Raw genomic sequence first — 24203 nt, 5'->3', positions numbered from 1 at the left:
TAAATAGTGGGCTCTAAATTAAACTGGCCATGGCTATTATGTTGATTTTGGTGTCCCACAGTCTTGCCTCAGAGTTGCAAGGTGTGGTTGAAGGTCTGGCTGCTCATGCGATCACCAGTCTGCAGGTGAGATTTCATGAAGGTGCTGCATGCTTCTGGGGCATCACTGAAGATATTGAAGATATCAAACCTGTGCTTCTGCTGCTTCACTTGCTGTAGTGCCTCATTTAGTGAGACAGTTTGGATAAATGGGCGGCAGAATATTCATCTAATTTCTTAAATAGAAGTTGCCCTTCTCATAAATCTCACCTCTGATCACATGGGCACTTAGGATTTTGTGATCCAAAGAAGACTTCGTTGTTCTTTGAAGCTAAGATACAATGTTCATCTTCTAATGTCCTGGAAGTCTGCTTTGGGCATTAAAAAAATCGATGTCTCAATCTTACCTTTGCAACTCTCTAGCAGTATGTTGGGACTGATTAACTCCTGTTTGAAGGAATTAAAAAAAATCCCAGTGACTCGTGTAGAAATTTGACCGAACTCAGGAAACAAGGCTTTAGAAATATGAGCAAACTCCAGAATGTGCACTTCAGCCATAAGGGGAGTGAGGACCTTTGGCTAACCTAATAACCAAGGCTGTGATCATTCCATTTGGAGTTTTGGTGACACGTATAAACTGTTACGTCCATGTTTATAATGTCACCACACGTCGTCCCAGAAGAATGGCATTTATTAATGTGAACAGTTGGGAGATATGCTTTCCATTCTGTGACTAATCTAGACTTAGAAACATACTGCCAGCAGCTTCAAAAGACAGCCAGTTGGTGTGCAAATCAACGCCAGGCCTAGAACAGAGATCTTGAGAAATGTGGCAGTGATATTTGCAGAGTAAGCTCAAAAGTAAATAATATCAAACAAACAGATGTGTATTGCAAAAATTGGGGTTACACCAGTGTAACTTCACTGTTTTCTGTGATGCTCATGGCTAATTTACATTATCTAAGCTGGAAGCTTTGGCCTCCTTCGGTGATATGAACTGTTTTGTCTGTAAGGTGAAAATGAAGAGATATTGTGGAAAAGTGGAGAGAAATCATGGGACTGCTGGACTTCAACACCTGAATGAGGCACCCAGTAACTGTCTAAGAGAAGGCCCATATCATCCGTTGTATCCAGCACTGTTTTTGCAGAAGCAATCCCGTGGTGCATGGGCATGTGGGATATTGGCCCACCATACTAAGTGCAAGAAGAAGAGGAAGATGCTCCATGTGTGAAGGTCATGACTCACAGGAAAGCAAGCTGGCTGCTTGGACATTGCTGCTTCAGGAGACAAAGTAGTTAATAAGCCTAATTTGCTGACTTTAATTCCTTTAACTGAATCAGCTCAGAAGGAGCTAAAATCTACACCGGAGTCTTAGCTAGCATGTACAATGATTTAACTTTTATCTTGATCAAAATGCAGTCATTTTGCCAACTGATATGAATTGCACTTGAATCCTTTTTCATCAACAGCCAAAGATATCCACACTGGAAAGAGATTCCTGTAAAAACAATCAAAATATGAGCTTTGTGTACATAACAGACTTGTAACCAGAGAGTCAACTGACAATTAAAACCTGCTTTAAATTTTAGGGATTCCAACCTTGGAGTGAGTGAATTCTGATTCCGTTTACTTTGCTTTATGACTCTAACCTACTCTTTCCAGGCATTTTATTTATATATTTATGTTTTGGACTTGTCACAAAGTTCTTGCATTTATTGACTTCTAATGACATTAATCTTTTTGCTTTTTTTTCCTATTTCAGTGACAGTCTCTTGCTCCTTGCAGTGATTAAAGTACCATGAACATTCATTGTCTGTGTTATCATGCAGTAGCGACTTAGTCATCATGTCAAAATGATGGAGAAAAAAGCTTGTAGTGTCTGCTAAACCTTGAGTCAAACAAAGACTCACAGCTTTTATCAGATCAAGGATCTAGCATCTCTTGGCTATAGATCAAAAGCTTCTAGGACAAACTAGAAGCTTTTGATCATTATGTGTTTTACAAGAGAGAGCTGATAGCACCTAAAGAAAAGGGTGCTCAGTTCTCACTTTTTCTTTCAAGTTCTAAAACAGAATGGATGGAATTTATCTGTATAGGTCTCATCTCTCTAGTGCTCCCTGTTGAGTGGAAGCTGTTTTACTACATAGATTGCTCTGAAAGTAATGCCTCCTATTTATTCCACAGAAACTACAACAGATAAAAAAAAGCACAGTAACATTGTTTGGTAGAGCAGTTCATCAGTTACAAAGTAATATTTTTAAGCCTAGTTACTGTTATTAGCTATGCATTTTTGCCAGTGATGAAGAAAAGCCTGCATGCAGCACTTGTAAAAATCTGCACTAGCACAGGTGACCTGCTTTCACCACTGCTGAAATGCATCACCACTTCACTGTGCTCACATCCACTGTTTGGTCTCCACATTCAGAAAGTATCAATGAATATCAGTGGGTGCCATTTTTTCCAGACAGAGGAACGCAGTAACACACATTCACTTCATACACATTTCTATGTCAGATGCCATTTTGTCAGACTGGCCTTCTGCTGCCATGTGTCACACAGCAACAAAACAGAACAGAATATCGGTGGGAAGTTTCAACCTTTACTGCCATAGTGCCCAGCTGCCTCTGTCATCACGGGCCAACTTAATAAAATAGGAGGCGTTAGTCTTGGAGCAGCCCTCATACTGTATTCAATATTATATTAAAATACCAATAAGAAGCCAGCAAATTCTATAAGATAAACTTTCTGGAAGAATGCTCAAAACTAGGTGAAAATACTTTTTATCTCATTTAAGAGCAACAGAGAGCATAAAAAGTAGATAAAGGTACCTAGAAGGAATTGTCCATCTAAGCTGATTCCTGTTTTCTCCAGCAGGTCAAAAGATGTTTTGGTTTGTGGTAAACTAGACATTCCTTTGTATACCAGCCAGCACCCATCATGAACTACAGTTGGCTCACAATGCTTTAAATCAAGTTACAAATCAAAGTAAAAGATCAGAATGTACAACTGTAATGTGTCACAGGAAAACAGAAAGGGAAAATGAGGCCATTGTCTATATCCCAGGCCCCTGCAAGAAGTTGGCGTATGAGATCATTTCTCTAAGAAATGCATTCGTTATCCTAAACCCCAGATTTACATCTTAAAGTTTTTACCAGAAGCATCTGTGAATTAAAAGCATCCAGTTGTGTTTGTGTGTCTATGCGCCCATATACATGTGTGTGAATATTTTAGTGAGTGCAAGGCCTCTTGTTTCTAAATCATCACTGATAATCTAACAGTTGTTTATATTTAAATGAATGGTGTTGCTAACCAGAATGTTCTGCCTTCTGGAGTCCAGTCCTTTTTTTACATTACAAACTATCTGTAAATGATTAACGCTCTCTGTGGAAATGAACAAGGAGAGCCAAGTGCGTGAGGGGCAGGAAGAAAAGCAAGAAAATGTGCAGCACCCCTCCTCTGCAGGAACTGGAAAGGCCTTTGGGCTGTCCATTCCTCTACTATATAATCACATAATTCTTTTCCCAGATAGATCAAACTTCATTCTAAATGCAGTTGGGTCTTTTCTTTTTACCCCTCCTCTTGTTACTTCTCTTAGAAGCTGCTCCGAAATGCCACCAGTCTGCGAGCGTACTAATCATAGAATTACTCAGGTTGGAAAAGACCTTAAAGATCATCGAGTCCAACCACAACCTAACCATACTACCCTAACTCTAACAACCCTCTGCTAAATCATGTCCCTGAGCACCACATCCAAACGGTTTTTAAACACATCCAGGGATGGCGACTCAGCCACCTTCCCGGGGAGCCTATTGCAGTGCTTAACAACCCTTCTGTAAAGAGGTGTTTCCTGATATCCAACCTAAACTTACCCTGGCACAACTTGAGGCCATTTCCCCTCATCCTGTCACCTGTCACCAGTGAGAAGAGACCAACCCCGCTCTCACTGTAAGCACCTTTCAGGTACTGGGAGAGAGCAGTAAGGTCTCCCCTCAGCCTCTTCTTCCCGAACTGAACATCCGCAGTTCCTTCAGTCTCTCCTCGTAGGGCATATTCTCCAAGCCCTTCACAAGTCTAATTTCCCATTCATGTTTACCCAGGCCCACAAGTTTGACAGTGGGGTCCAACAACTGAGCATGTTGAGAAGACTCTTCTGTGCACATTGAGGGAAGAGTTTGCTACAGCTAACAGATTCATTGAGAGGGGATGAGAGTAGTCTGCCTTTGTTGGAAAGCAATGCTGAGAGGTGCATGCTGGGAAAGGCATGTCATTGCCCTGCTCCTCACAGCTGGTGTAGGAGATTTTTACTGTTGCTGTCCAGGCTTTGTGTATCTCTGTATTCCAGCAAGGCTTGTACTAAAATACCAGAAGGGAACAAGCTGAGTGTGTTTTGTTCCGAGGCATGTTTGTGTGTACAGGCAGAGCGAGGCACTCTGTGCCTTCTCCTGCAACCTAACATTACACTTACAGCATGATTTATTCAGTCATTCAGGTAGCTCCCTACTGAGTTTGCAGTGTTTCTGAGTACGGACAGAGCTATTCCATCTTCTAGAGCATGAACTGTCCCCATGAATCTTGTGTGTGCTCCGTGCTTTGATCTGCCTCCTCCTCAGCTTTCTGGACTCTTAGGTGTCCAGAGAGACATGTCTAACAGGTGGAACATCTCACTATGAGCCATGCTATCATTTCTGGGAATTAATATATCAAATGTATTAGTGGTTGGGATTGTTCCTTGCCTTTTATACCAGAAGCAAGGCAGGGCCAGACTGGAATACCTAGGAAGCCAGCTCAAGCACAGCAGCAGAGGGATATCCCTCAGCCAGTTGGCCTTTTTGTGGGAGAAGCTGGTCAGACATCCTTGTTTCTCCTGAGGGAGCTGAAAACTGACAAAGTTAAGCAATCCTTTTCTTGCTTTTCTGGGTATGTAATTTCTGTAGTTGCCATGGAGATGTTATGTGGTGATCCTTGAGAAAATCCTTCTATTAAGATGTTATCAACTATGATTGAAATTTTTAGAGCCTCTATTGTGCACACACTGGAGAGGCTTTTATTTGCAATCTAACAGGTGATATTAAAACATGAAATGCTCTCTGATCATGCAGCACGGTATCTCAGTCTCTTCATCTGAGGAACAGTGTAAAAATCCATTCCGTCCCTTCCCTGTTCTCTCATTTATTTCCTAATTCTGCTATTTGATTCTTGAGTATAGGAAATTGAAATTTAGGAGATGAGAGATTTTGCTGTAACTCCTCAAAAAGGAATTACTGTTCATAGTGCTTGTAATATTATAGTGGATGGATATGTCTGTGTACATGTATAGTGAGCATGTTAAAAGTTATTTTTTAATTATCTTTTACCATTAAAATTCATCACCTCAGTTTGGAATACATTATGGATGTTAACTAATCGGACTGAGGAATATAAATAAGAATGCATGAAAATGATTGAAGCATGGAGCTAAGCAGAAGTGCCCCATTTCTGTGGATGATCTATCCTCTCAAGCTCCCACACCTTTTGATACCTTACCAAGATTTTTATCTCAGCCTTTACAATTTGTATCCTTCATGAAAAAAAAGATGCTCTCTAAATTCAGAAGCTAATGGAAGACAAAACCTAGCAAAGGCAAGAGAACTGCAATAGTTGTGAGATAGGAACTATATCTACTGTGGTTTGGAATCCTGTGTAACGACTCATGTAAAACATGTGAAATGTCTTGTCTTCAGTCAGATTAACTCTGGCTTAGTTCCCTAGCTCTCCTCTCTTCTTTTGCTCCTAAAAAAGACAGAGACAAATGTTTTAATTCTCTCCTTGTATGTCCTTTGTCTTCCATGTCACAGTGAACGATCCATGTGTATTTTCATTAAATGTTCCAATACTGTTAATTGCTCTTTTGCTATTGTTTCAGGTCTCCTTCAGTACTTTACACGGGCCTGAATCATATGAATATACAAATTGTACTGTGAAAATCCCTGAAAACAAGGAACTTATTTTCTTTATACATCTGTAAAGCACTGAGTACAGCCAGAGCTTTATAAGTAATAATAGCTAAATGATAAGCTTCTCCTAATTCCACATGGTAACTCTTTCAAAGCTATGTTTTTTGTTAAGGATTCGGAATTTGCCTTGCTTCAGAGTTAATTCAGAATTGTAATTTTAGGAGGCGTTTCTCCTATTTTTGTTATAGGATCCATTCATCTCTGTCTGGAGAAATCCTAATTACTGGAATTCAGATGTGGCATTTGAAGCCATGTAGTTCATAACGTTTGTTGAGAACACCTTTAGATCACAAATAAATGCAGAAATAAAGGTAAATAGTTTAACTGGCATTGTAAAGCTAGCAGAGAACATGCCTTCAAAATGATTTTTTTTTTTCTTTTCATCAGTTTAATTTACCAGCATGAAAAGTTTCCACAAATAATGCCCATATACCTTTTACTCAATACAAATTCAGTTAATCTTTCTAAGTATTCATTTCAGGGGCCTGGAAACTTCAGTTTAATGTGCAATAGGAAAACACAGCTGTTGTATGGGTAACTTGCATCTCACTGTATAACTGAATCTCCAATGCAGATTTTACTGTGCTGGGAATAAATTTATTAGAATTATTGCCAAAAATTTAGATTTCAGCCTGGCTTTCATTTGTCATAAGTCCCTTGTTTTACTTTAACAATAAAAAGAGACCTTGCATATGAAAGGCTCTTTTAAAACACTGCCAGAATGATGTGAAAAGGTGTTAGGGTAAATAAGCATCAGGCTCTGCATGAGTGCTCAGAGGAGGATCATATGCAGCAATATGTAATTCTGCCGCTCATTTATTTTGACTAGCAATACACTGCCACTCCAGTTGGCAAATAGATGCCTTCTATCTGATCCTTCAGAGCCCCCTTCCCCACGCCTGAGCTTGTGTGTGAGAGGCTTATGCAGCTGGGACATGGGAAGCCACGTACTGGTGAGAGTACCTTACTTGAGACAAGTTTATCACTTCTTGAATCCCCCGGGCAGTCCCTCGTAAAGTCGTGATCCTTTGGTCACTTTCATGGCTGGCAAACCACGCAGGGTCACCATTTTACAGCACTTGCTGTGGCTTGTGAATTTTAATCCACCTTCAGCGTTCAACATTGGCAGGTGGTTTATAAAGAACATGACACTAATGGGGTATATTTTGGGAGGGTTGTTTCAAACCTGGAACAGTGCCTTTGTAGACTCGCAAACAGTTGTTTTAACACAAATGAGGCAGTGAGGAGTGGAGGCCTACAGATGGGGATCGAAAGGCATTCCTTGAGCCAGTTTTGCCAGCAAGGGAAACACACAATCATAAATTCATAGAATTGCTTGAGTTAGAAGAGATCCTTAAAGGTCGTCTGGTTTAATTCCCCTGTAATGAACAGGAATGTCTACAGCTAGATCTGCTTACTCAGAGCCTCATCCAGCCTGACCAGTATGTCTCCAAGGATGGGGCATCCTCCACCTCTCTTGGCAACAGGTTCCAGTGCCTCACCACCCTTACCATAAGAAACTTCTTCCTTATATCCAATCTAAATCCTCCCTCTTTTAGTTTGAAACCACTTTCCCTTGTTCTATCACCGCAGACCCTGCTAAAGAGTCTGTCTCCTTACTTACAGCCCCCCTTCAGATACTGAAAGGCCACTATCAGGTCTCCCTTGAGCCTTCTCTTTTCCAAGCAGAACAGCCCCAGCTCTCTCATAGGAAAGGTGTTTCATCTCTTGGATCATTTTTGTGGCCCTCTCTGGACACACTCCAACAGATCCACATCTCTCCTGTACTGAGGATTCCACATCTAGATGCAGTACTCCAGATGAGGCCTCACCAGCACAGAGTAGAGGGGCAGGATCACCTCCCTCCACCTGCTGGCCACGCTTCTTTTGATGCAGTCAATGATACAGTTGGCTTTCTGGGCTGTGAGGGCACATTGCTGACTCATGGTCAGCTTGCCATCCACCAGTACTGCCAGGTCCTTTTTGGTAGGGCAATGTTCCTTCCTTATATCTCCCTGCTTGTACTGATAGCAATGGTTGCCACAACCCAAGTGCAAGGCGTTGCACTTAGATTTGTTGAAACTCATGAGGTTTGTGTGGACCCATTGCTTAAGCCTGTCTAGGTCTTTCTGGACAGCTTCCCATCTCTCAGGCATGTTGACCACATCACGCAGTTTTGTGTAATTCAGAAAATAATGACTGCATTTCTTGGTGTCATTGATGAAGATGTTAAAGAGCATTGGTCCCAGTACTGACCCCTGAGGTACAACACTCATCTCTGATCTCCATCCAGACACTGAACCTTTGACCACCGCTCTTTGGGTACAATTGCGCAACTAGAGATCTGCCAAACATTGGTAAATCCTCTGTCTATTGTCCATGTGCTGCAAAGCCAGCAAGTGACTTTAACAGCTTGTTTCAAATCAAATTAAGGTAAATGAAATAAAATGTCTGTATTCTTTTACTTTTTGGAAAACTTACAGGAAGGATGTTTCTAGGACAAGTGTAATGTATTTGGAAGCATTGGAAGAATGCGTCAACAGTTTGAAATCTAGGGTACAACAAAGTGGCCTGTAGGTTCAGACAGATGTTTTGGAGATGAAGGGATTTGCATCTTATGCCAACAGTTTTGAGTATTTCAGTCTTTTTCCTGTAGAACTTCTTAGTCGAGTGAAGTAGCACCATGGCTCTGGAGTTGTGTCTGCAACTGAATTCCCTTGTGGAGATTTGTCTCAAGACTTTTGTGTGGGAAGTTCTGCAGTTGTATGGATGATATCACAACTGGATATCACAACTGGAAACTCTGTGTTCAGAGAATGTCATGTTTATTACTTAGAAAACTGGCTGCTATACCAGTCCTCTAACCTCTAAAGGACACTGAATTGTGGACACAGCACAAATGCTAAAGCCTTTTATATGACAAGATTAGAATACAAGGATTCTGGTGGCCTTCAGGGCAATACAGCAACCGTTTCAGTTTGATAGTGTAATCTTTCTTCTGTTGCGAGTTATCGTCTTTCATTCATGCCTGATTTTATTAGTCTGAGATGTTGTATCCTATTTTTTCTTTCTCGCTTTGAGCACTACTTTATATGATAGCTCTTGTGCATTAGGAAAAGTCTGTTAGCTTATGATGCTCTTTGATTTGTGAAGTTTACAATCTAATTTTCTCCTTTACTGAATTTTTGTTCCGTGTTGTTTTCTTTAACATTGGCATGTCTGAGTATGAACACACATAAGACAGTTTTGCCGTGCTATAGCTGTGTGGTGTGACTGTACTTTCATCTTGTCTCCCATGTGATATTTGACCTCCCTCATGCACTGCACTCTGCTTTTAATCTTTAGGGGTCTGTCCAGCCCTGGCTTTGGAAGTACGATGCTATCACACTATTAACCAGAGCTCATTAACACATGTCAGTTTAGAGCAGGCAGCGCAGTATATATGCCAACAGCAACATTCAGGTGAACCATGTGGTCATTATGATAAAATGATCTGAGCAGTGAGGGTATGTTTAGAGCTCAGACTGCCACTATAGATTTGCCATGATCCTGTGCAAGCACTGTTTTCCCTGGCTCCTCAGCCCTGCCCATGGCCTAAGTCTCCACATTTGCCTTATGACTGTCAGAGTCTGCCCCAGCGAGGCCACAGAAAGGCCAGGCTCCAGCCTGAAATGGGCATTTGCCAAGCCAAGCCTATGGCCCTGCCCATCCTCTGTCTCCATCCCCAGGGAGCTGCTTGGTGCCCCTGGCTGCCTGTTCCTGTGTTAGTATGGGAAGGCCTTACCCTTATGGTCTCCATGAGGAATTGCTGGCACTGTTGGCCCTGGGAGATGTCATATGGAATGCTGAGGGAAATTTTGGTCTCAGTACCAGGGAAGTACTGAAACTATGATTGCATACATTGTCTCAGTAGTTACCAGAAAATTAGAAGGCCAAATATTTGAGCTGCTCTCAGGAATTTCTGGAAACTGCAAAAAGAGCAATGACTTTTGAGAGATAATTCCAATTCAGAACTTGGGTGATCATGGTGAGAAATCTGGAGCAGCCCACAAGGCTAGTTGAAGAAAGCTCACTCTAATCTAATGAAGCAAAGCTCTCATGTAATTGACAAACCAACCGCTGAGGTACGAAAGTATTTAGTGCTGGAGGGGGCACCAGCAATGCACAGCATGGGAAGACTTCCTACTGGAATCCCTATTCATGTGTTACATAGAGCCATAAAAGGGGCATTTGATTCAGAGTTCCTGGAGGTAGATACTCAGATCATCACTGGAAGCAGTAAGTGAGTGTAAGTTTGCAGTTTTTGTTTATAATGACAAATTAAACAGTCTCATCCTCTGCCACCAGCTGCATGCAAATTTTATCTTAAGAGAAAAGGAACGGTTCTGAGAAACGTTATAGGCCAAGACAGTCATTCTATATGATACCTTACACCTGGATTTTCAGCAACCCAGGATGGATGTAAGTGCACAGGTCTGCCCACTCATGCAGATTGAGCTTGGTGACCTTACTGTTTCCACCCATGTTCTTCACTGACAGTGTTGCTCATCCCTTGCAGCCATGGCACGTACACCTCGTCTGAGGACTGCTGGCTGCCATCAGGAGTTAGGGCTCCTAGGGAATTTTACACCGAATGATGAAAGTGCTTTTGGCAGCTTAAAAGCTGGATTGAGAGCCCCCTTTGAGACCAGCACAGTTTCTCCCTGAGTCTGGTTGCCTCCTGCTTGGTTTCTGCAACCGTTGGCTGGGATTAAGGAGCTGTAAGGTGCTGCTCAGAGATACAGCTGTGAGGGCTGTATTGGCTGCTGATCTGGAAAAAGCTGCAGAGCCCATGCTCTGTGCTGCAACTAGCAGGGATGTATTACAATTATTTACGTGAAGGCAACAAAATGATGAGGTAAATGAACTGGCAGTTCCTGTTTTTTGTTCCCTGCTGCCGCCTTATTCTTAAACCCTTCATGATGAGGCTGATAAGGTCGCCTCTCCACCCCCTCACAAAGGAAAATGTGTCATTTAGAAAGACTAAGTCTTAGGGAGCAAGAAAACAATTTTGATTTAACTGCTATTTTATTGATAATGCTGTCTGTTTGCTGGATGAAGAAAGGAACACAGTAATCCACATATGAATAGTCAAACTTTGCACAAGATTTAATACCATCAACACCAAAGCTCTGGGGAGGAAAACTCACCCCCCTGTGCTTCTGTGAGGCCCTGGGTGATGGCCATTTGATAGCAGTTTCCCAGTGTGGAAGGAGAATGCAAGACTCATCGTGTTCCCATAGTACTTGTCTTCGTGACATTTTGCAATCTGCAGAGCATTTCACCATGTATGATTCTGTTGTCTGCTTTTCCTCCTGAGCCTAAGCTGCTGCAGAAGTGAATGGGGCTGGAGATAGTTGGATTCAAATATGCCTCTTAAGATTATCATCCTTTGCTAGACCTTTTGTGGTAAGGCTGCTCTTTCTTCATGCTTTTGGAGATGTTCATTCATTGTCTTTGTTTGTAAAAGTCCACTGATACTACATTTGTCCTCTCTGCAAGCTAATGTGTCTTCTCATGGCACCATACCAGTGGCCTTGGATGGGTGAGTATACTTAGGGCAGCATACAAAGGTTGCAACATTTCAAACATAGATGGGAAGCTCTGCTGTGCATCTGTTCATTGAACTTGCTGAAATGACATCTTTGAATGGCTGTTTCCCAAAATAAGAGAGTTCTACTTGAATGCTTTTAATTTCTCAGCCTCATAGAAAGTTTGCAAAGTTTTTTAAAGAAAATTAGGCTGATTAGAAAAGGATTTGGTTAAATAACATGGTACATTAAAGAAACTGTCAGCAGACTTATGACCCATATGACTTATGACAGGCTGCTCTGTCAAATAGTGGATATGTTGAAACATAAAATCACTGTGTTCTAATATGAACAGTGTGATTGCTGTTGATTTTACTTCTGGGTTATGTAATAAAACACACACTTAAAAAAAAGGAAGAAGAATCTGTGTGTGTAGTGTTCATGTGAGACACATCTAATTTTTCCTTTTGCAAGATTAAAGGACACTTTCTTCTAAAGGGCTGCAAAACCACCTCCTGCATTGGGATGCCCTTCCAGTTCCCAGTTGTTTACTACTCAAGCCCTAGGCACCATGCACAAGCTTTCTTATTACAGTCCACTGTACAGAGAGAATTTTTATCAGTTTCTTAGTGCAGCCTGAACTTAGTGACTAAAAAGTGCAATAATCTGTTTTTGATCCTGTTATGATGTACTATCAGAAAACCACTGTTATATTGTTCTTCTTCACCTAATAAGTATGTTTTGTATTTCTCTGTTTGGTGATCCTGCAGACTGAGCTCTTGGGAGTTTTACTTGCTGCTGCCTCAAATGTTCTGATTAGCATCTCTTTGAGTATACAGGTATGAAATTATTTCTCTTTATTCTGAGTTGTTTGTATTTAGAAAGCAACTTATTTTATGATTTGTTTTTATGGTGAAGTTCAAAATACAAATTTTGTTGCATTTAATAAACATTCCCTCTCTTTAACTCGCGTTAACTCGCAGCAGTTCTTGGCTAGGTGGTATACCTCAGTTGGTTATTTGCTGTGATTCCCATATGAGAACAGAATCAAAATTCATAAGTCCTCCTGCACCTCCTTGTACTGTGCTGTAAGAATGATCAGATGTGACCTCCATCTGGTCCCAATGCACATCACAGAAACCTGTCTCATTAGGTCCAATCTAAACTGGAAGTGACTGCATATTCTTAAGACTGCTTAGTGAAGTGATCAATGTGATTAAATATATGCAGGCATAAAGGATGTTTTTTGTTTGTTTGTTTGTTTGTTTGTTTTTGTTTATAGAGATGCAACATACAAAATAGTGTATATTACTGTGCATTGGTGGCCTGTGGCTTGGAGAATTATGTTTTTCTTTATATTCCCTTTTCCTTCAAGGGCTAAGCTTCTTCCTAGGATTTAATCCCCTGAGCATTTTCCAAAGCATGAAGCTGCCATAATGTTCTGCTTTTTCTCACAAAGGGTTGTAACTGAGGCTATGGCATATCACAGACATCACTGCTTGACCCATATGCTGTAGCGAAACCTGCCGATTGAAATGGAAGCATGAGGAAAATGATTTAGAACTTCCTTGTGACTCTGCAGTGGCACTTCCAAAATCAAATATCAGATGGTGGTATAAAGTGAAAACTTTACAATAATTTATACTATGAGAGCTATATCAGTTTGTTTCCATCTTTTTTTTTTTTTGACTCATTTCCTCATGCAGAGAGGCTGATGGGGTATCTGAGAAAGGAAATGATATTCTGCAGAACCAATGTGGTGGACGTGATGTTCTTCCCCATAATGACACCTTCCTTGTGGTGAATGCCTGGGCTCTGTTTCAGAACTCCAGCATGGTCAAAATCAAATTATCCTGTTATATACAGGTACTTTCTGTACAGTCAGAGGGAAAACAATGATGCTGTGTAAGTGATACCTTCTCTATGTGGCAAGTACTGATGAAATACTACTTGAGTATGTATTTCTCTTGTTGATACTGTTAAAGCTGTTTTTTCTTTTGAAAATAATGCTTTAGCTGAGGTCTTTTTCTAAGGTCAGGTAGGAGATTGTAGCCAGATCCTAAATTCTCCCTAATGAATTAACAGTCCTCCCAACAGTAGAAGTAGTTAAGTGCTGCCTTTTCCATCTTGGAATTGTATTCCTAGCTAGAATACTTACCAGGAGCAGAAACAGCAGGTTGTTCAGTCCCCTTCTCCCAGTCTGTTGCCAGAGTTCTGATTCTGGCCCATCTCTTCTCCCTGAGTGTTGCTAAATTCACAGCACAACCTGCTCTTCTGTACTTTGAGACTAGCACAGAGGCTTGCAGGGGTGGCTGAGAAGCACTAGCTAGCATTCACTTCATGCTTTTCAGGTTTGTTCAGAGGTCTAATTTTTCAGTCGTTTCCACCATGGCTTAGGAAGTACACATCTGAGTTAACACAAAGCCATCTGTCTGCAATAGCGAGCTGAAAGGCGTGCTTAAAGAGAAAACGTTGACGCACCTGGAATTCAGAGATGACAACCCCTTAATTACTCCACTTTTGCTATCCATAAGAACACAATGGAAGTCTTTCTTTTCATGCCTGTTCCTAATAATTAATTTTCCAGAAATGCATTCATCTCCGACTGGCTCGCCAAGCAGAGCTGAAGCCCTTCTACAGGAGCAAGCTGTGGTGGTATGGAGCTGTCCTGCTGGGCCTTGGAGAGCTGGGCAATTTCACAGCCTATGGATTTGCCCCCATTGCCCTTATTGCTCCACTAGGATGTGTATCTATCATAGGTGAGATGTTTCCCATGTTTTGCTTGGGTACCTGCTTTAATTGAATGCTTATTTGTGACTGGAGGATAATACCACAGGAACCGCAGCAGGAACATGAGGGGAAAATGCTAATGCTGTGGTTTGAAAAGAAATGACTCATACATAATTATGTGAGCTAACAATTTAACACAAACCCTGTACTTAACTCAGAGACTCTTCTAATATTTTTCTTTTTTCTTTTTTTTTTTTTTTCCTCTGGGGACTCTTGTCACTCTGTGCTGTGCTAATTCCTGCCATTTAGTCACCTGGTTCTGTACCACTGGTGCTGGCAACACAAGCTGTCAAGGCCAGGGGCTGATATCCTGCTGCCTGCAGAGCTATGGTCAGATCCTGAGTACCCAGTGTGTTTTCTGTGCTACCATCACACCAAGTAGTTCCTGCTGCCTGCTCCTTGCCCGTCCCCGTGCTTAATGTTGGGTTGGGCAAATTCACCTGTCTGTACTCACCTGGCACTGGCAGGTACCCTCATACTTGGGTGTACCCTGGGGTCTGAATGGTACCAGTTTGTCCTGACTCACACACTGGAGTCACTTCTGCAGAACAGTATGCTCTGTAAATGGGCAGCAATTTTTCTTTCATTTGATCATTACTTTCTTTTTCTCACTGTGTTTTACGAACCCTTCTCTGACCAAAGAATACTTATGGCAGCAGGGAGCAGAAATTTCCTGGAATTCTTATCTTAGTTATGGATATTTCATAGAATCATAGAATATCCCAAGCTGGAAGAGATCCATAAGGATCATCAAGTCCAACTCCTGGCTTCATTGAAGACCACCCAAAAATCAGATATGCAGATAGGACTTCAGTAGAATCACTTGTATTGTTAGGATGCAATTGATGCAATCTTTATTCTTCACAGTTGTTTTTTGTTTTGGACTTTTTTTTTTTTGTAGTTAGGGTTTTTAGAGGGCTATCCCAGGTATGAGTTCTCTTGCTTCTTTGATAAAGAAACATACGTTTTAAAAGATGTGGTTATGTTGTGCTAATGCAAAGCAGAGTGCACAGGGCAGTATCATACAGAGTGTGGGAAAACAGAGATACAGAGTGCAGCATATCCCTTAATCATATAGTTGCTGGAACACACAGGGCTGAGATATAACAACAGTTCTGTATACACTGAAGCTCATTTGTTTGCTATTGACAAGTGATAACATTTCATGGTCTTTGTCTAGCTACCAGTTTCAAGCTCAGAAGCAATGCTGCAGTGAGCAATTCTGCATGGGAAGGTCGAAAAATGAATTATCTTCCCTGTGGACTGTCTGTCTGTATTGGAAGGAGGCAGCCAAACATATGTGGGTGCAATTTAGCAAAGAAGTTGTGGGGGAAGGAAACTGCTGGCAATTTACTGTAACCTTTAATGTTAAACTATTGCAGAATTTTGGAGAAAGATAAAAAACCACTGTAGTTCACCACTGTAGGAAAGATTTCTCAAGGAAAGGAATGAGATATTACCTGAGATGAAAATGTAAATTAACAGGACAGATCCCAGTGTGATTTTGGTGGCTGCAGTTTTATCTTTAACAATTGTAGGCATTTCCAGATGTTTCTGAACATACGGGAACCTGATCTAATTTGTTGCCCATACTGAAGAAAATGCAAACATATACATCTAGAAAGAAGAAATGAAAAGCATTAGGAAGAAAAAGAAAAAATTACTTTGATTATTAAGCTGCTGCAAAGAAAAGGTCATATTTAGGGTGATTTTTATCTGAAGAGATTTCTTCTTCCGTACCTTTGCAATATATGAAGAATCACTGCATCTGTTTCCTTCATTTTCCATTTCCCTTACTTGTAACAAATACCAAGAAATCATTTTCCTTACTGCTATATTTTGTCAAAACTCTTATCCATTTTTCTTTTTTTTTTTTAATTTTTAACTGACCCCAAAATGTTTATCCTGGAAGACCCCAGAAAGCACTTTAATAACTTATATTCCATTCCCATATATCAGCTGGCAGTATCCCTTTCTTAGCCCAAACAATAGAGATATCTGAAGTTGTATTTAGTCTAGCTAACATTCCCTTCAGGAAGGGAAAGTAAAAATGATGTGGATGGCCAATTACAACAATAACTTCCCAGTAAAGCTTCCTACCACTAGATACTTCCCTGTCTTCTGAAATTAGAATCAGAGAAAGAGCAAGCCTCTTTTTAATTTTAGAATAGTTCAGAGTTTAGGGCAATGACAAACTGACCAAGATGCAGCACATCAGCTGCCAGTGGCTGTGCAGAGAATAGGTCTTCCATTTTTAGAGATCAAGAAATACTTTTTCATTATGATGTGATCTTGTTTAGGTGGAGACTGTGGACTTTGTGTCGTCTAGTTGGCTGCTCTTTTGAGGCACATTGTTGAATGTGCAACTTTTCATAACTTTTTTTTTTTTTTAAATGAAGAAATTAATCACTTGTTAACAAACTCCAAATCTGTATCTGAGCCTTCTGAGAAGCACTTTTTTTCTGGATGTGTTTTCAACACACCTACAAGAATAGAGTTCTCTGCCACTGACTGGGTGCTCAGCACCTGTGGCCGTGCAGAGAAAAGCTGTGCTTCGTGGTGCACCCAGCTGTCCCTGAAGATCTCTGTGACTCAGGGTCCACATTTTTCTTTGCTTCAAAACCAGGATGTGGAAAGAGAATAAGGCATACTGGAGTCTGCCCAGTCCAGATTTGGGCTATTCCCATAATGTATCTCAAAACTTCTGAAATAGAAAGCATCTTGGGTCTTAAAATAGATGGAGCCAACAACTATTATATCCTGCAATCACAGTTAACCAAATCCAACTGAATGTTGCATTTAATTCAGTATCAATTAAATAGCAAAAAGTTTGTGCTTCATCCTATTGAGATGGGTGCTTCTGATGGATGCTTTAGAAAGAATTCATCACCACAGACCATGAGTTGGCACAACACCAGTAGATTTTTCTCTTTTCTTAGAATTAAGCTACAAAGACTATATATTCTTTTCTTGCACAGTGGAAGCATTTCTGTGTGTGGTTGCAATGATGCAAGCTCTGCATCTGTTCAGGGTTTTAAATAGTTTGAGAAGACAGCAGTTGTTTTCTTTCAGAGGAAAAATTGGTAAATTTTTAATTAAAAAAAAAAAAAGGAGGGGTAATACATGTTTGATGTGATCATTAAAAAGCTTTTTATACTTAAAAATTAAAAATCATTTTTTACAAGCAGCTTGGGTAATTTTAGACCCGTGTGGTTTTTTTGTTCATTCCCTCGCTTTTGCTTGCAGAAATAACTTAGGGGAGTTGTGTGAGGAGAGGCCAGTGGAATCAGAGAAGGCTTCTTATGCAGTTTTCATCAATCTCTAGAGAGTTTTTTTTACACTAAACTCACTTAGGCTGACAGTGTTGAGATCCCTTTTCATTTTCGTATGCTCCTTCTAAATAGCCATGGGGCAAGACATTGCTTTAGGCTTTGGAAAATGATATCCCTGATGGTGTTTTAGGGAAAAAACAATCTCAGATATTTGTGCAGAAAAGTATGTCTCCCACTCCATGTAACATAACACCTTTGTGGTCCAAGACCATGAGATTCTGAGAACTCTGTTACTAATGGGAACTGGGAAGCAGTCACCAGACTGTTCTTTAAAGTGCTTTTCTGAAGATGTAAAAAAATCATTTCCAGGGTTCTTCCTTCTCTCTTCAATGTGTATGTTCTATAGCCCAGTTTCCAGAATTAAACTCACCATAATGGCCTTTCTTTTGAGCAGTTTCTCTGAGATCTTGCTTGCTTGTTTATTAGGATATTGATACAGGGGAAAAACAAATAATGTCTTGTCCACCACTTTTCCAGTAGTGATGTTTTGTCACATTAAAAATGTTGCATGTTCAGTTTGCAGAATATCTGTCGTGAGGTCAGGCACCATCTGACTAAAATCTTTAATACCTTCCCTTGTATTTAGTGCACCATTAATAGCTATAGTTTAAACTAATAGTAGTCTTAATGATCAGCTATGATGAATTTGTTCGTAGATGTCCTGGGCAGAGCTGGCTCTCTGTTTAACTCTATCTATGCATGCAGATGTTCCTTCATGTTCTCCAAATCCATGTTAATGGGCAACAAAGGAGGCCTAGGTTTCACCGGGTCTAACAGTACCTCTTCACCTCACACCTGAAGCCTCTCCCTTGTCTTCCCAAAATGACCCACAGTAGGACCATAGCCTGGATTTTCTTGGGCTGCTGCCCTCCCTGTGAGTGAGATAGGAATGCAGAAGGATAAGATGGTAGAAGCTTCAAGCTGATATTCTCTGGGAGATTCTGTTGTGAATTATTTACTTGCAGACTCCACCATGGAGATGACATTACAGGTGCTTATTCTTCAGCTACGTCCCATTCTTGTGATGACCAGCAACCTAGCAACCTCAACTGTTCACTTTTTTCTTGTCCCACTCTTAGTGCTTGGCCTCCAGAACCCCTGTGGACATATTGGTACTTACTCAGGAAGAGCTGTTCCCCATCATCTGTCTCCTTAGCCTCCTGCTCTTTTGGGTTACAGTGATCAAATGTACTACCTGCCTCATCTTCTCTCTGGATTTCCCTGCCTATGTGGCAGCCTACATTAGATTGGATGGATTAGTGGTCTTTTTCAACCTGTAGGATTCTGTGATTTACGATCTTTCTCACATCTGTACCAGGATGGTCCTGAATCTCTTCAGCTCAGTAGATAGGCAGAGGTCTGAGGATCTCCCTGTACAGAGCACATTTTACGGTCACATTTTCAGATGTGACCTTCCTGAGCAGCAGCATCTTCATAGTTTGAGCATTCCTCAGCATTTCAAGTGTGAAATCATCTGGGTGAGTTTAAACTGCTTCATAAGTTGCAGGCAGACCCATAAAGTGGTGCAAATGCTTGCACATCAAGTGAAATGTTTTCCCTACTGCATAAACTGGGAGAGGTGCAAACATTAAACAAATCTTCACATCATGGCTAGTACTCCTCCTTTGGCATTTATCCAGCTTGCCAGTGAAAAGTATAGAGAACCATTCTGCAAAACAGGTGTTTTTAGGATCCTTTGCCTAACTGGTGTGATCTCAGCTTTGCTACCAATCAGCTAAGCTTAAGAGAATGGCTATTTGAGACTAATGTTCAATTTCTTTTTCTCTCTATCAAAAAAACAGAAAGAGCAAAATTTATCTGTGCATTTCTGAAGATTGTACTAATTATTTTAAATAAAGCTAATCTAAGACTTAAAATGAGGAAAATTAAGGACATACTAGCATTTTGGATGGTCCTGTGTGGAGCCAGGAGTTGGACTCAGTGATCCTTGAAGGTCCCTTTCGGTCTGGGGTATTCTATGATATTTATAGTTATGGACAGTTATAGAAATCACTGCTTGAGGTAGGGTCTGAAATTAAAAATGAAGAGCTGAGATTCATAGATGGTTTCAGTACCAGGAAAACAGTTTAATAAATGAAAAATATTCATCAAATTGTTTTGCGTAGAAAAAATGAATAATGAACACTGTTTTTTATTTGAGTCTTTTAAGATTGGATTGGATTAAATGCAAAAAATGCACCCTAATGTTCAGTATTTATTCTCTGTTTTAACTTCTATTGCTCTATATTATTCCTTTCTTAAAAATAAGCAAGCAAACAAACAAGAAACAAGCTGAACTGCACATTTCTTGACTAGGAGGCAGAGGAGTTGTTTTCTCAGCTGGATTCTCACCCTTCAGTGTCTGCTGGTGGTAGAACCCACACATCATGCTATTCTTTATTTCTGTTTCTCCTGCAGAAAACCTACATATGGAGATAATCGCATGCTATCGCTCTCTGAGGAGAATCAGCATTGACTAATTTGTGTGTAGCACTATTACACCTCTCCCTTAAGGCCCTTAATTGTATACCATGCAGAAAATGGACATTTCCTATCATATTTTTCAATTTAAATAGAAATTCATACGCTGTAGTAACAGACAGTGAATGCAAAACAGACTGTTTTATGCCGGTGTGTAAAAAAGCGTGGTTGTTTCAACATAACAATTAAGCTTCTTAACAAACTCTTTTTTTTCCCTTTCCCATTTGATAGTTTATATTCATCACAATTTTGATGTAATAGCAAGCCATAATATTTTTCATTTGAAATAATAATTCCAGGTTTCCAGATTGAAGAGCTTCAGGAGCTGTCAAAAAGTCTCTATTATAGAGATACAGACATTTTATTGATTTTATTTGATTTCATCTGATTTGCATGGTTCTCCTCTGCCCAGGCTTGATTATGTAATGTTCAGCCCTTAACAGATCATAGAATCATTGAGGTTGGAAAAGACCACTTATATCGTCTAGTCCAACCACCAGCCTGTCACCACCATGCCCACTGACTGATGTCTGTCAGTGCCACATCTACACTTTTCTTGAACACTTCCAGTGATGATTTTCTGCCCTTTTTTTTGGTCTAGCAGGCCAGCTGTGTCTGCTTTCAGCTGGAGTAAGATCCATGCCTTGTTTTTAAAATTTTACCTCATTAGTTAATAAACTGAAAACGTTTTGATCCAGCTGAAAGTATACAAATTGTCTCAGACAAGTGGAGATGCAGTCTTCACTTCAGTGACTACAGGCTGACAGTTCAGACTTTGAGCTGTGCGTGTGATTGAACCAGTGGTTCCAAAACAATTAGTGTGTAGAACTATGATAAATTACTTGCTTTAGTGCCATGCTATTGCCAGCTTATGCTCTGACAATTTTTTTTGTTTACTTTTCTTTGTTGCTGAATTCAATTGCTGACCAATTAAGAAAACAACCAGAGAATAGTCCTCGGTGACATGGATCTCAATCTCTATGACTGTCTACAGATTTTTATGATTATTATTTTAAAGAAAAGCAGGCTAATAAATGAAGAATTGGAAAGATGCATTAATACTTTTCAGCACAGCGATTGCCCAACTTCCTTAGTCTGTTCATTCATATGGTTGAACACAATGTTCAGTGATCTCCTTCCCACATTGGTATAACATCAGAGGATGCCCACAGCTCCTGTGGCAGAGAGGGGAACAAGAGGACCTTCCGTAGGAAAGGGGAAACTGGGGTGGGGTGATGGGAAGGGTTTTTACTCATATATGTGGTGTGCTTAGCTCTGGCCTTTGGCAGCCCATTTATTCTTTTGCCAGGGGTGACCACAGCTCTAGGATAACTCAGGCTGGAGGGGACCTTAGGAGGTCCCAGCCTCCTGCCCATAGCATGGCAGGTCACCGTGCACAGAGGAGATGGCAGGAACAATGTTTGTCAGCTAACACTGGCTTGAGAAGTGAACATTTTAAGGAGCGGAATGCACCTGAGGCTGTGAGGTTTTTGCTTTTCTGCTTCACCTGAGTACATATTAAGTGTTGGTGGCTTATCCACGGGGACAGGTGCCTTTTCTGTTCAAAGTCTCCCCTGGGTTTCACTCTGCTCCTCTTCCATTGGCATCTTCCCTCCTACTTCAGATTTTACCAATTCCTCCCATCCCAGGTGGCCTAATATACATTCTCTGAACCTCTTCTTTTTTTTAAATCCCCCTACATATTACACATCATAAAGAGCATTAATTATACATATATTCTGTTGAGCTTGTGATCTCCTGTGTGCATTACCAGCTATCTCTGGAGAAAGAGCTTGCCACATTTGCATTATTCAAGTGGATGACAGGCTGAGTGACTGGAATCCTTATCTGGATGCATTCCTGTGCGTACTGCCAGCCTCGGAGATTGTGGTGTACCCAGGTTGCTATTTATCATCTCCAGAGATCCAGGCAGTGGAAATATGGGCTTAAATCATATCACTCCAAATTGGATACCAATACCAGGATCGAACTCTGTGTTGTGTTTATTAGATCTCCATGGGGAGCCCAGACAAAGTAGTCAAGAAAAGAAATCACTGAGACATCAGTTCATTAAACAACAGGTCTGTACTGTTACAGTGGCTACATATGGGGTGGTCTGAGATGTGGTTTGGGAGAGCTCTGACAGCAGTAATTAATTCCTGCACTAACTCAGGTTGCTGCTGCTTCTCTCCTGCCTTTTATCCTCTCTCTTTTCAGAAACTAGTTAGCTCCAGTATTGCCAGTGTTGCCTGGATACCAGTGTCTTCTATAGCAGAGTTTTCATTTAAAAAGAAAACTGTGTCAGATAGTTTGCGTTCAGCGTGGCATTTTCAGTTAGAGATTCCTTTACTGTTCTTATTCATTTGCAAAGAGCTCCATTACTCTTCATGCAGTTTAAGTTTTGTCTCATTTTCTACTGACATGATGCTGAATTCTCATTCTAATTATCTTGTTATGAACCTATTTTGATATATCTAGAGTGTATCTAGTAGTTAACAAGTGATTAATTTTTCCATTGGAATGATAATGATGCAAAGATGGTCACAAAAAGATCTATTATTTCAAGAATAAACCAATAACTAATGTAGACAGGAACAGAGAACTTATAACAGCTTCCCGCAACTTAGGTTCAGTGTGTCCTTTCACAGTCCCTTCTGGGACAATGAGGTTTCTAAATCTCATTTTTTGAAGTTTCTAAATCTAACATTACCAGTGAACTTCTCCCAAAGGCTTTTCTCCACCTCTTTTAGCTTTTCAGCCTCTTTTGCCTCCCCTTAGCTGTAGATACTCTAATATTGCATACTGGAAGAGAGCCACTTCTTACAAGTGTCTGACAATCTTAGTGGTACATCTTCGTTCCAAACCCCTTCTTCCTTCTCTAGCACACGTCCAGACTGAGCTGCTCACCAGAAATACTGTTGTGATGGCTGCTGCTGCTCACCCACTCCCTACTGCTGAATTGGGCTGGAAGCTGCCACAGGCAATGTGGGAAACCTGGGTAAGGGGTGTAGCTGCTGAGGAAAGATGAGTTCATTTCCATTTTTGCGAACATTTCAAGTGTTCACTTCCATTTTTCCCCTTTCTCATTACAAGTCATTCTAGAAGACTGCGAGTAGCCCTCCTATATGTACTAGTTCCTCCTCCCACTTGTTCATGACATTAGGATTTTTCAGTGGTTTTCTTCCTTTCAGTTGTATTTCTGCTAGTTTACTTACAGGCTTCTAATACACTGAAGTTTGGAGAAGCAGAAATTTATCCTTCTATGCCTTGTCTGAATCCGTGGAGATAGTTGTGGGAAAAATAGGGAGTGGAACAGCAGGATTGATCAGTACCCAAGTTTCCTGATGCTTCCACATATGACTGAATCAGGGCAGTTCATGTAGTGTCTGTGTGGGAGCTCTTCAACTACGTAAGAGCATGCTGGTTATGTCTAAAATTATACAAAATTAAGTATTGGTTGGTTGCTGGAATGGACTCCTGTCTGGTTATATCATGGTACAGTGCAACAGCTTTGAGATATATTTATACTTGGCTCAGAGTGGCTTTTTGCTATAGCACTTGATATTCTATCCAATATATATATAAAAAAAAAGACTTGATATTTCTGTTCTAGGTAGTGCATTTATTTCTGTCTTATTCCTAAAGAGGACCATGAGGGCTGCAGATATACTGGGTAAGTGTTTGCTAATATGGACGTGTGTGGCCATATGCTTAGCAAGATGAAGCTCTCACGCAACCCCCCCACTTCACACTCCCACTTCCCGAGTGTTTTGAGGCAGTTACTTATAAAATTGGGAAGAAGTGACAAAAAGAGGGAGAATCTTCAGTGCATGTGAAACAGGCTGCGCTCCCAAATCCTCTGAGCTTATAGCCATAACTCATTCCTTATGTGTCCTTTGCTCAGATTTATTTTCATAGTCTGGTTTTACTTGTGAGGTTGTATTTAACGTTATCTTTGTGAGTAAATTCTAATAAAATTAATGATATTATTGAGTTAT

General features: G+C 40.6%; 1 protein-coding gene across 1 annotated transcript in view; it reads left to right on the top strand.

Annotated features, from left to right (window-relative positions):
- The window catches only part of NIPAL2 (NIPA like domain containing 2), a 47080-nt gene that overhangs the window by 4991 nt on the left and 17886 nt on the right, over nucleotides 1-24203 (top strand). The window contains exons 2-4 of the mRNA XM_052704448.1: nucleotides 12373-12441; nucleotides 14190-14361; nucleotides 23819-23878. Of these exons, the coding sequence (XP_052560408.1) occupies nucleotides 12373-12441; nucleotides 14190-14361; nucleotides 23819-23878 (301 nt within the window). The remainder of the gene's footprint in view (nucleotides 1-12372; nucleotides 12442-14189; nucleotides 14362-23818; nucleotides 23879-24203) is intronic.

Source organism: Tympanuchus pallidicinctus, unplaced genomic scaffold (assembly GCF_026119805.1).
Source record: "Tympanuchus pallidicinctus isolate F22 unplaced genomic scaffold, pur_lepc_1.0 scaffold5, whole genome shotgun sequence".
Classification (NCBI taxonomy): Eukaryota; Metazoa; Chordata; class Aves; order Galliformes; family Phasianidae; genus Tympanuchus; species Tympanuchus pallidicinctus.
The sequence above is the reverse complement of the archived record's forward strand: the minus strand, read 5'-3'. Positions and strand labels throughout refer to the sequence as shown.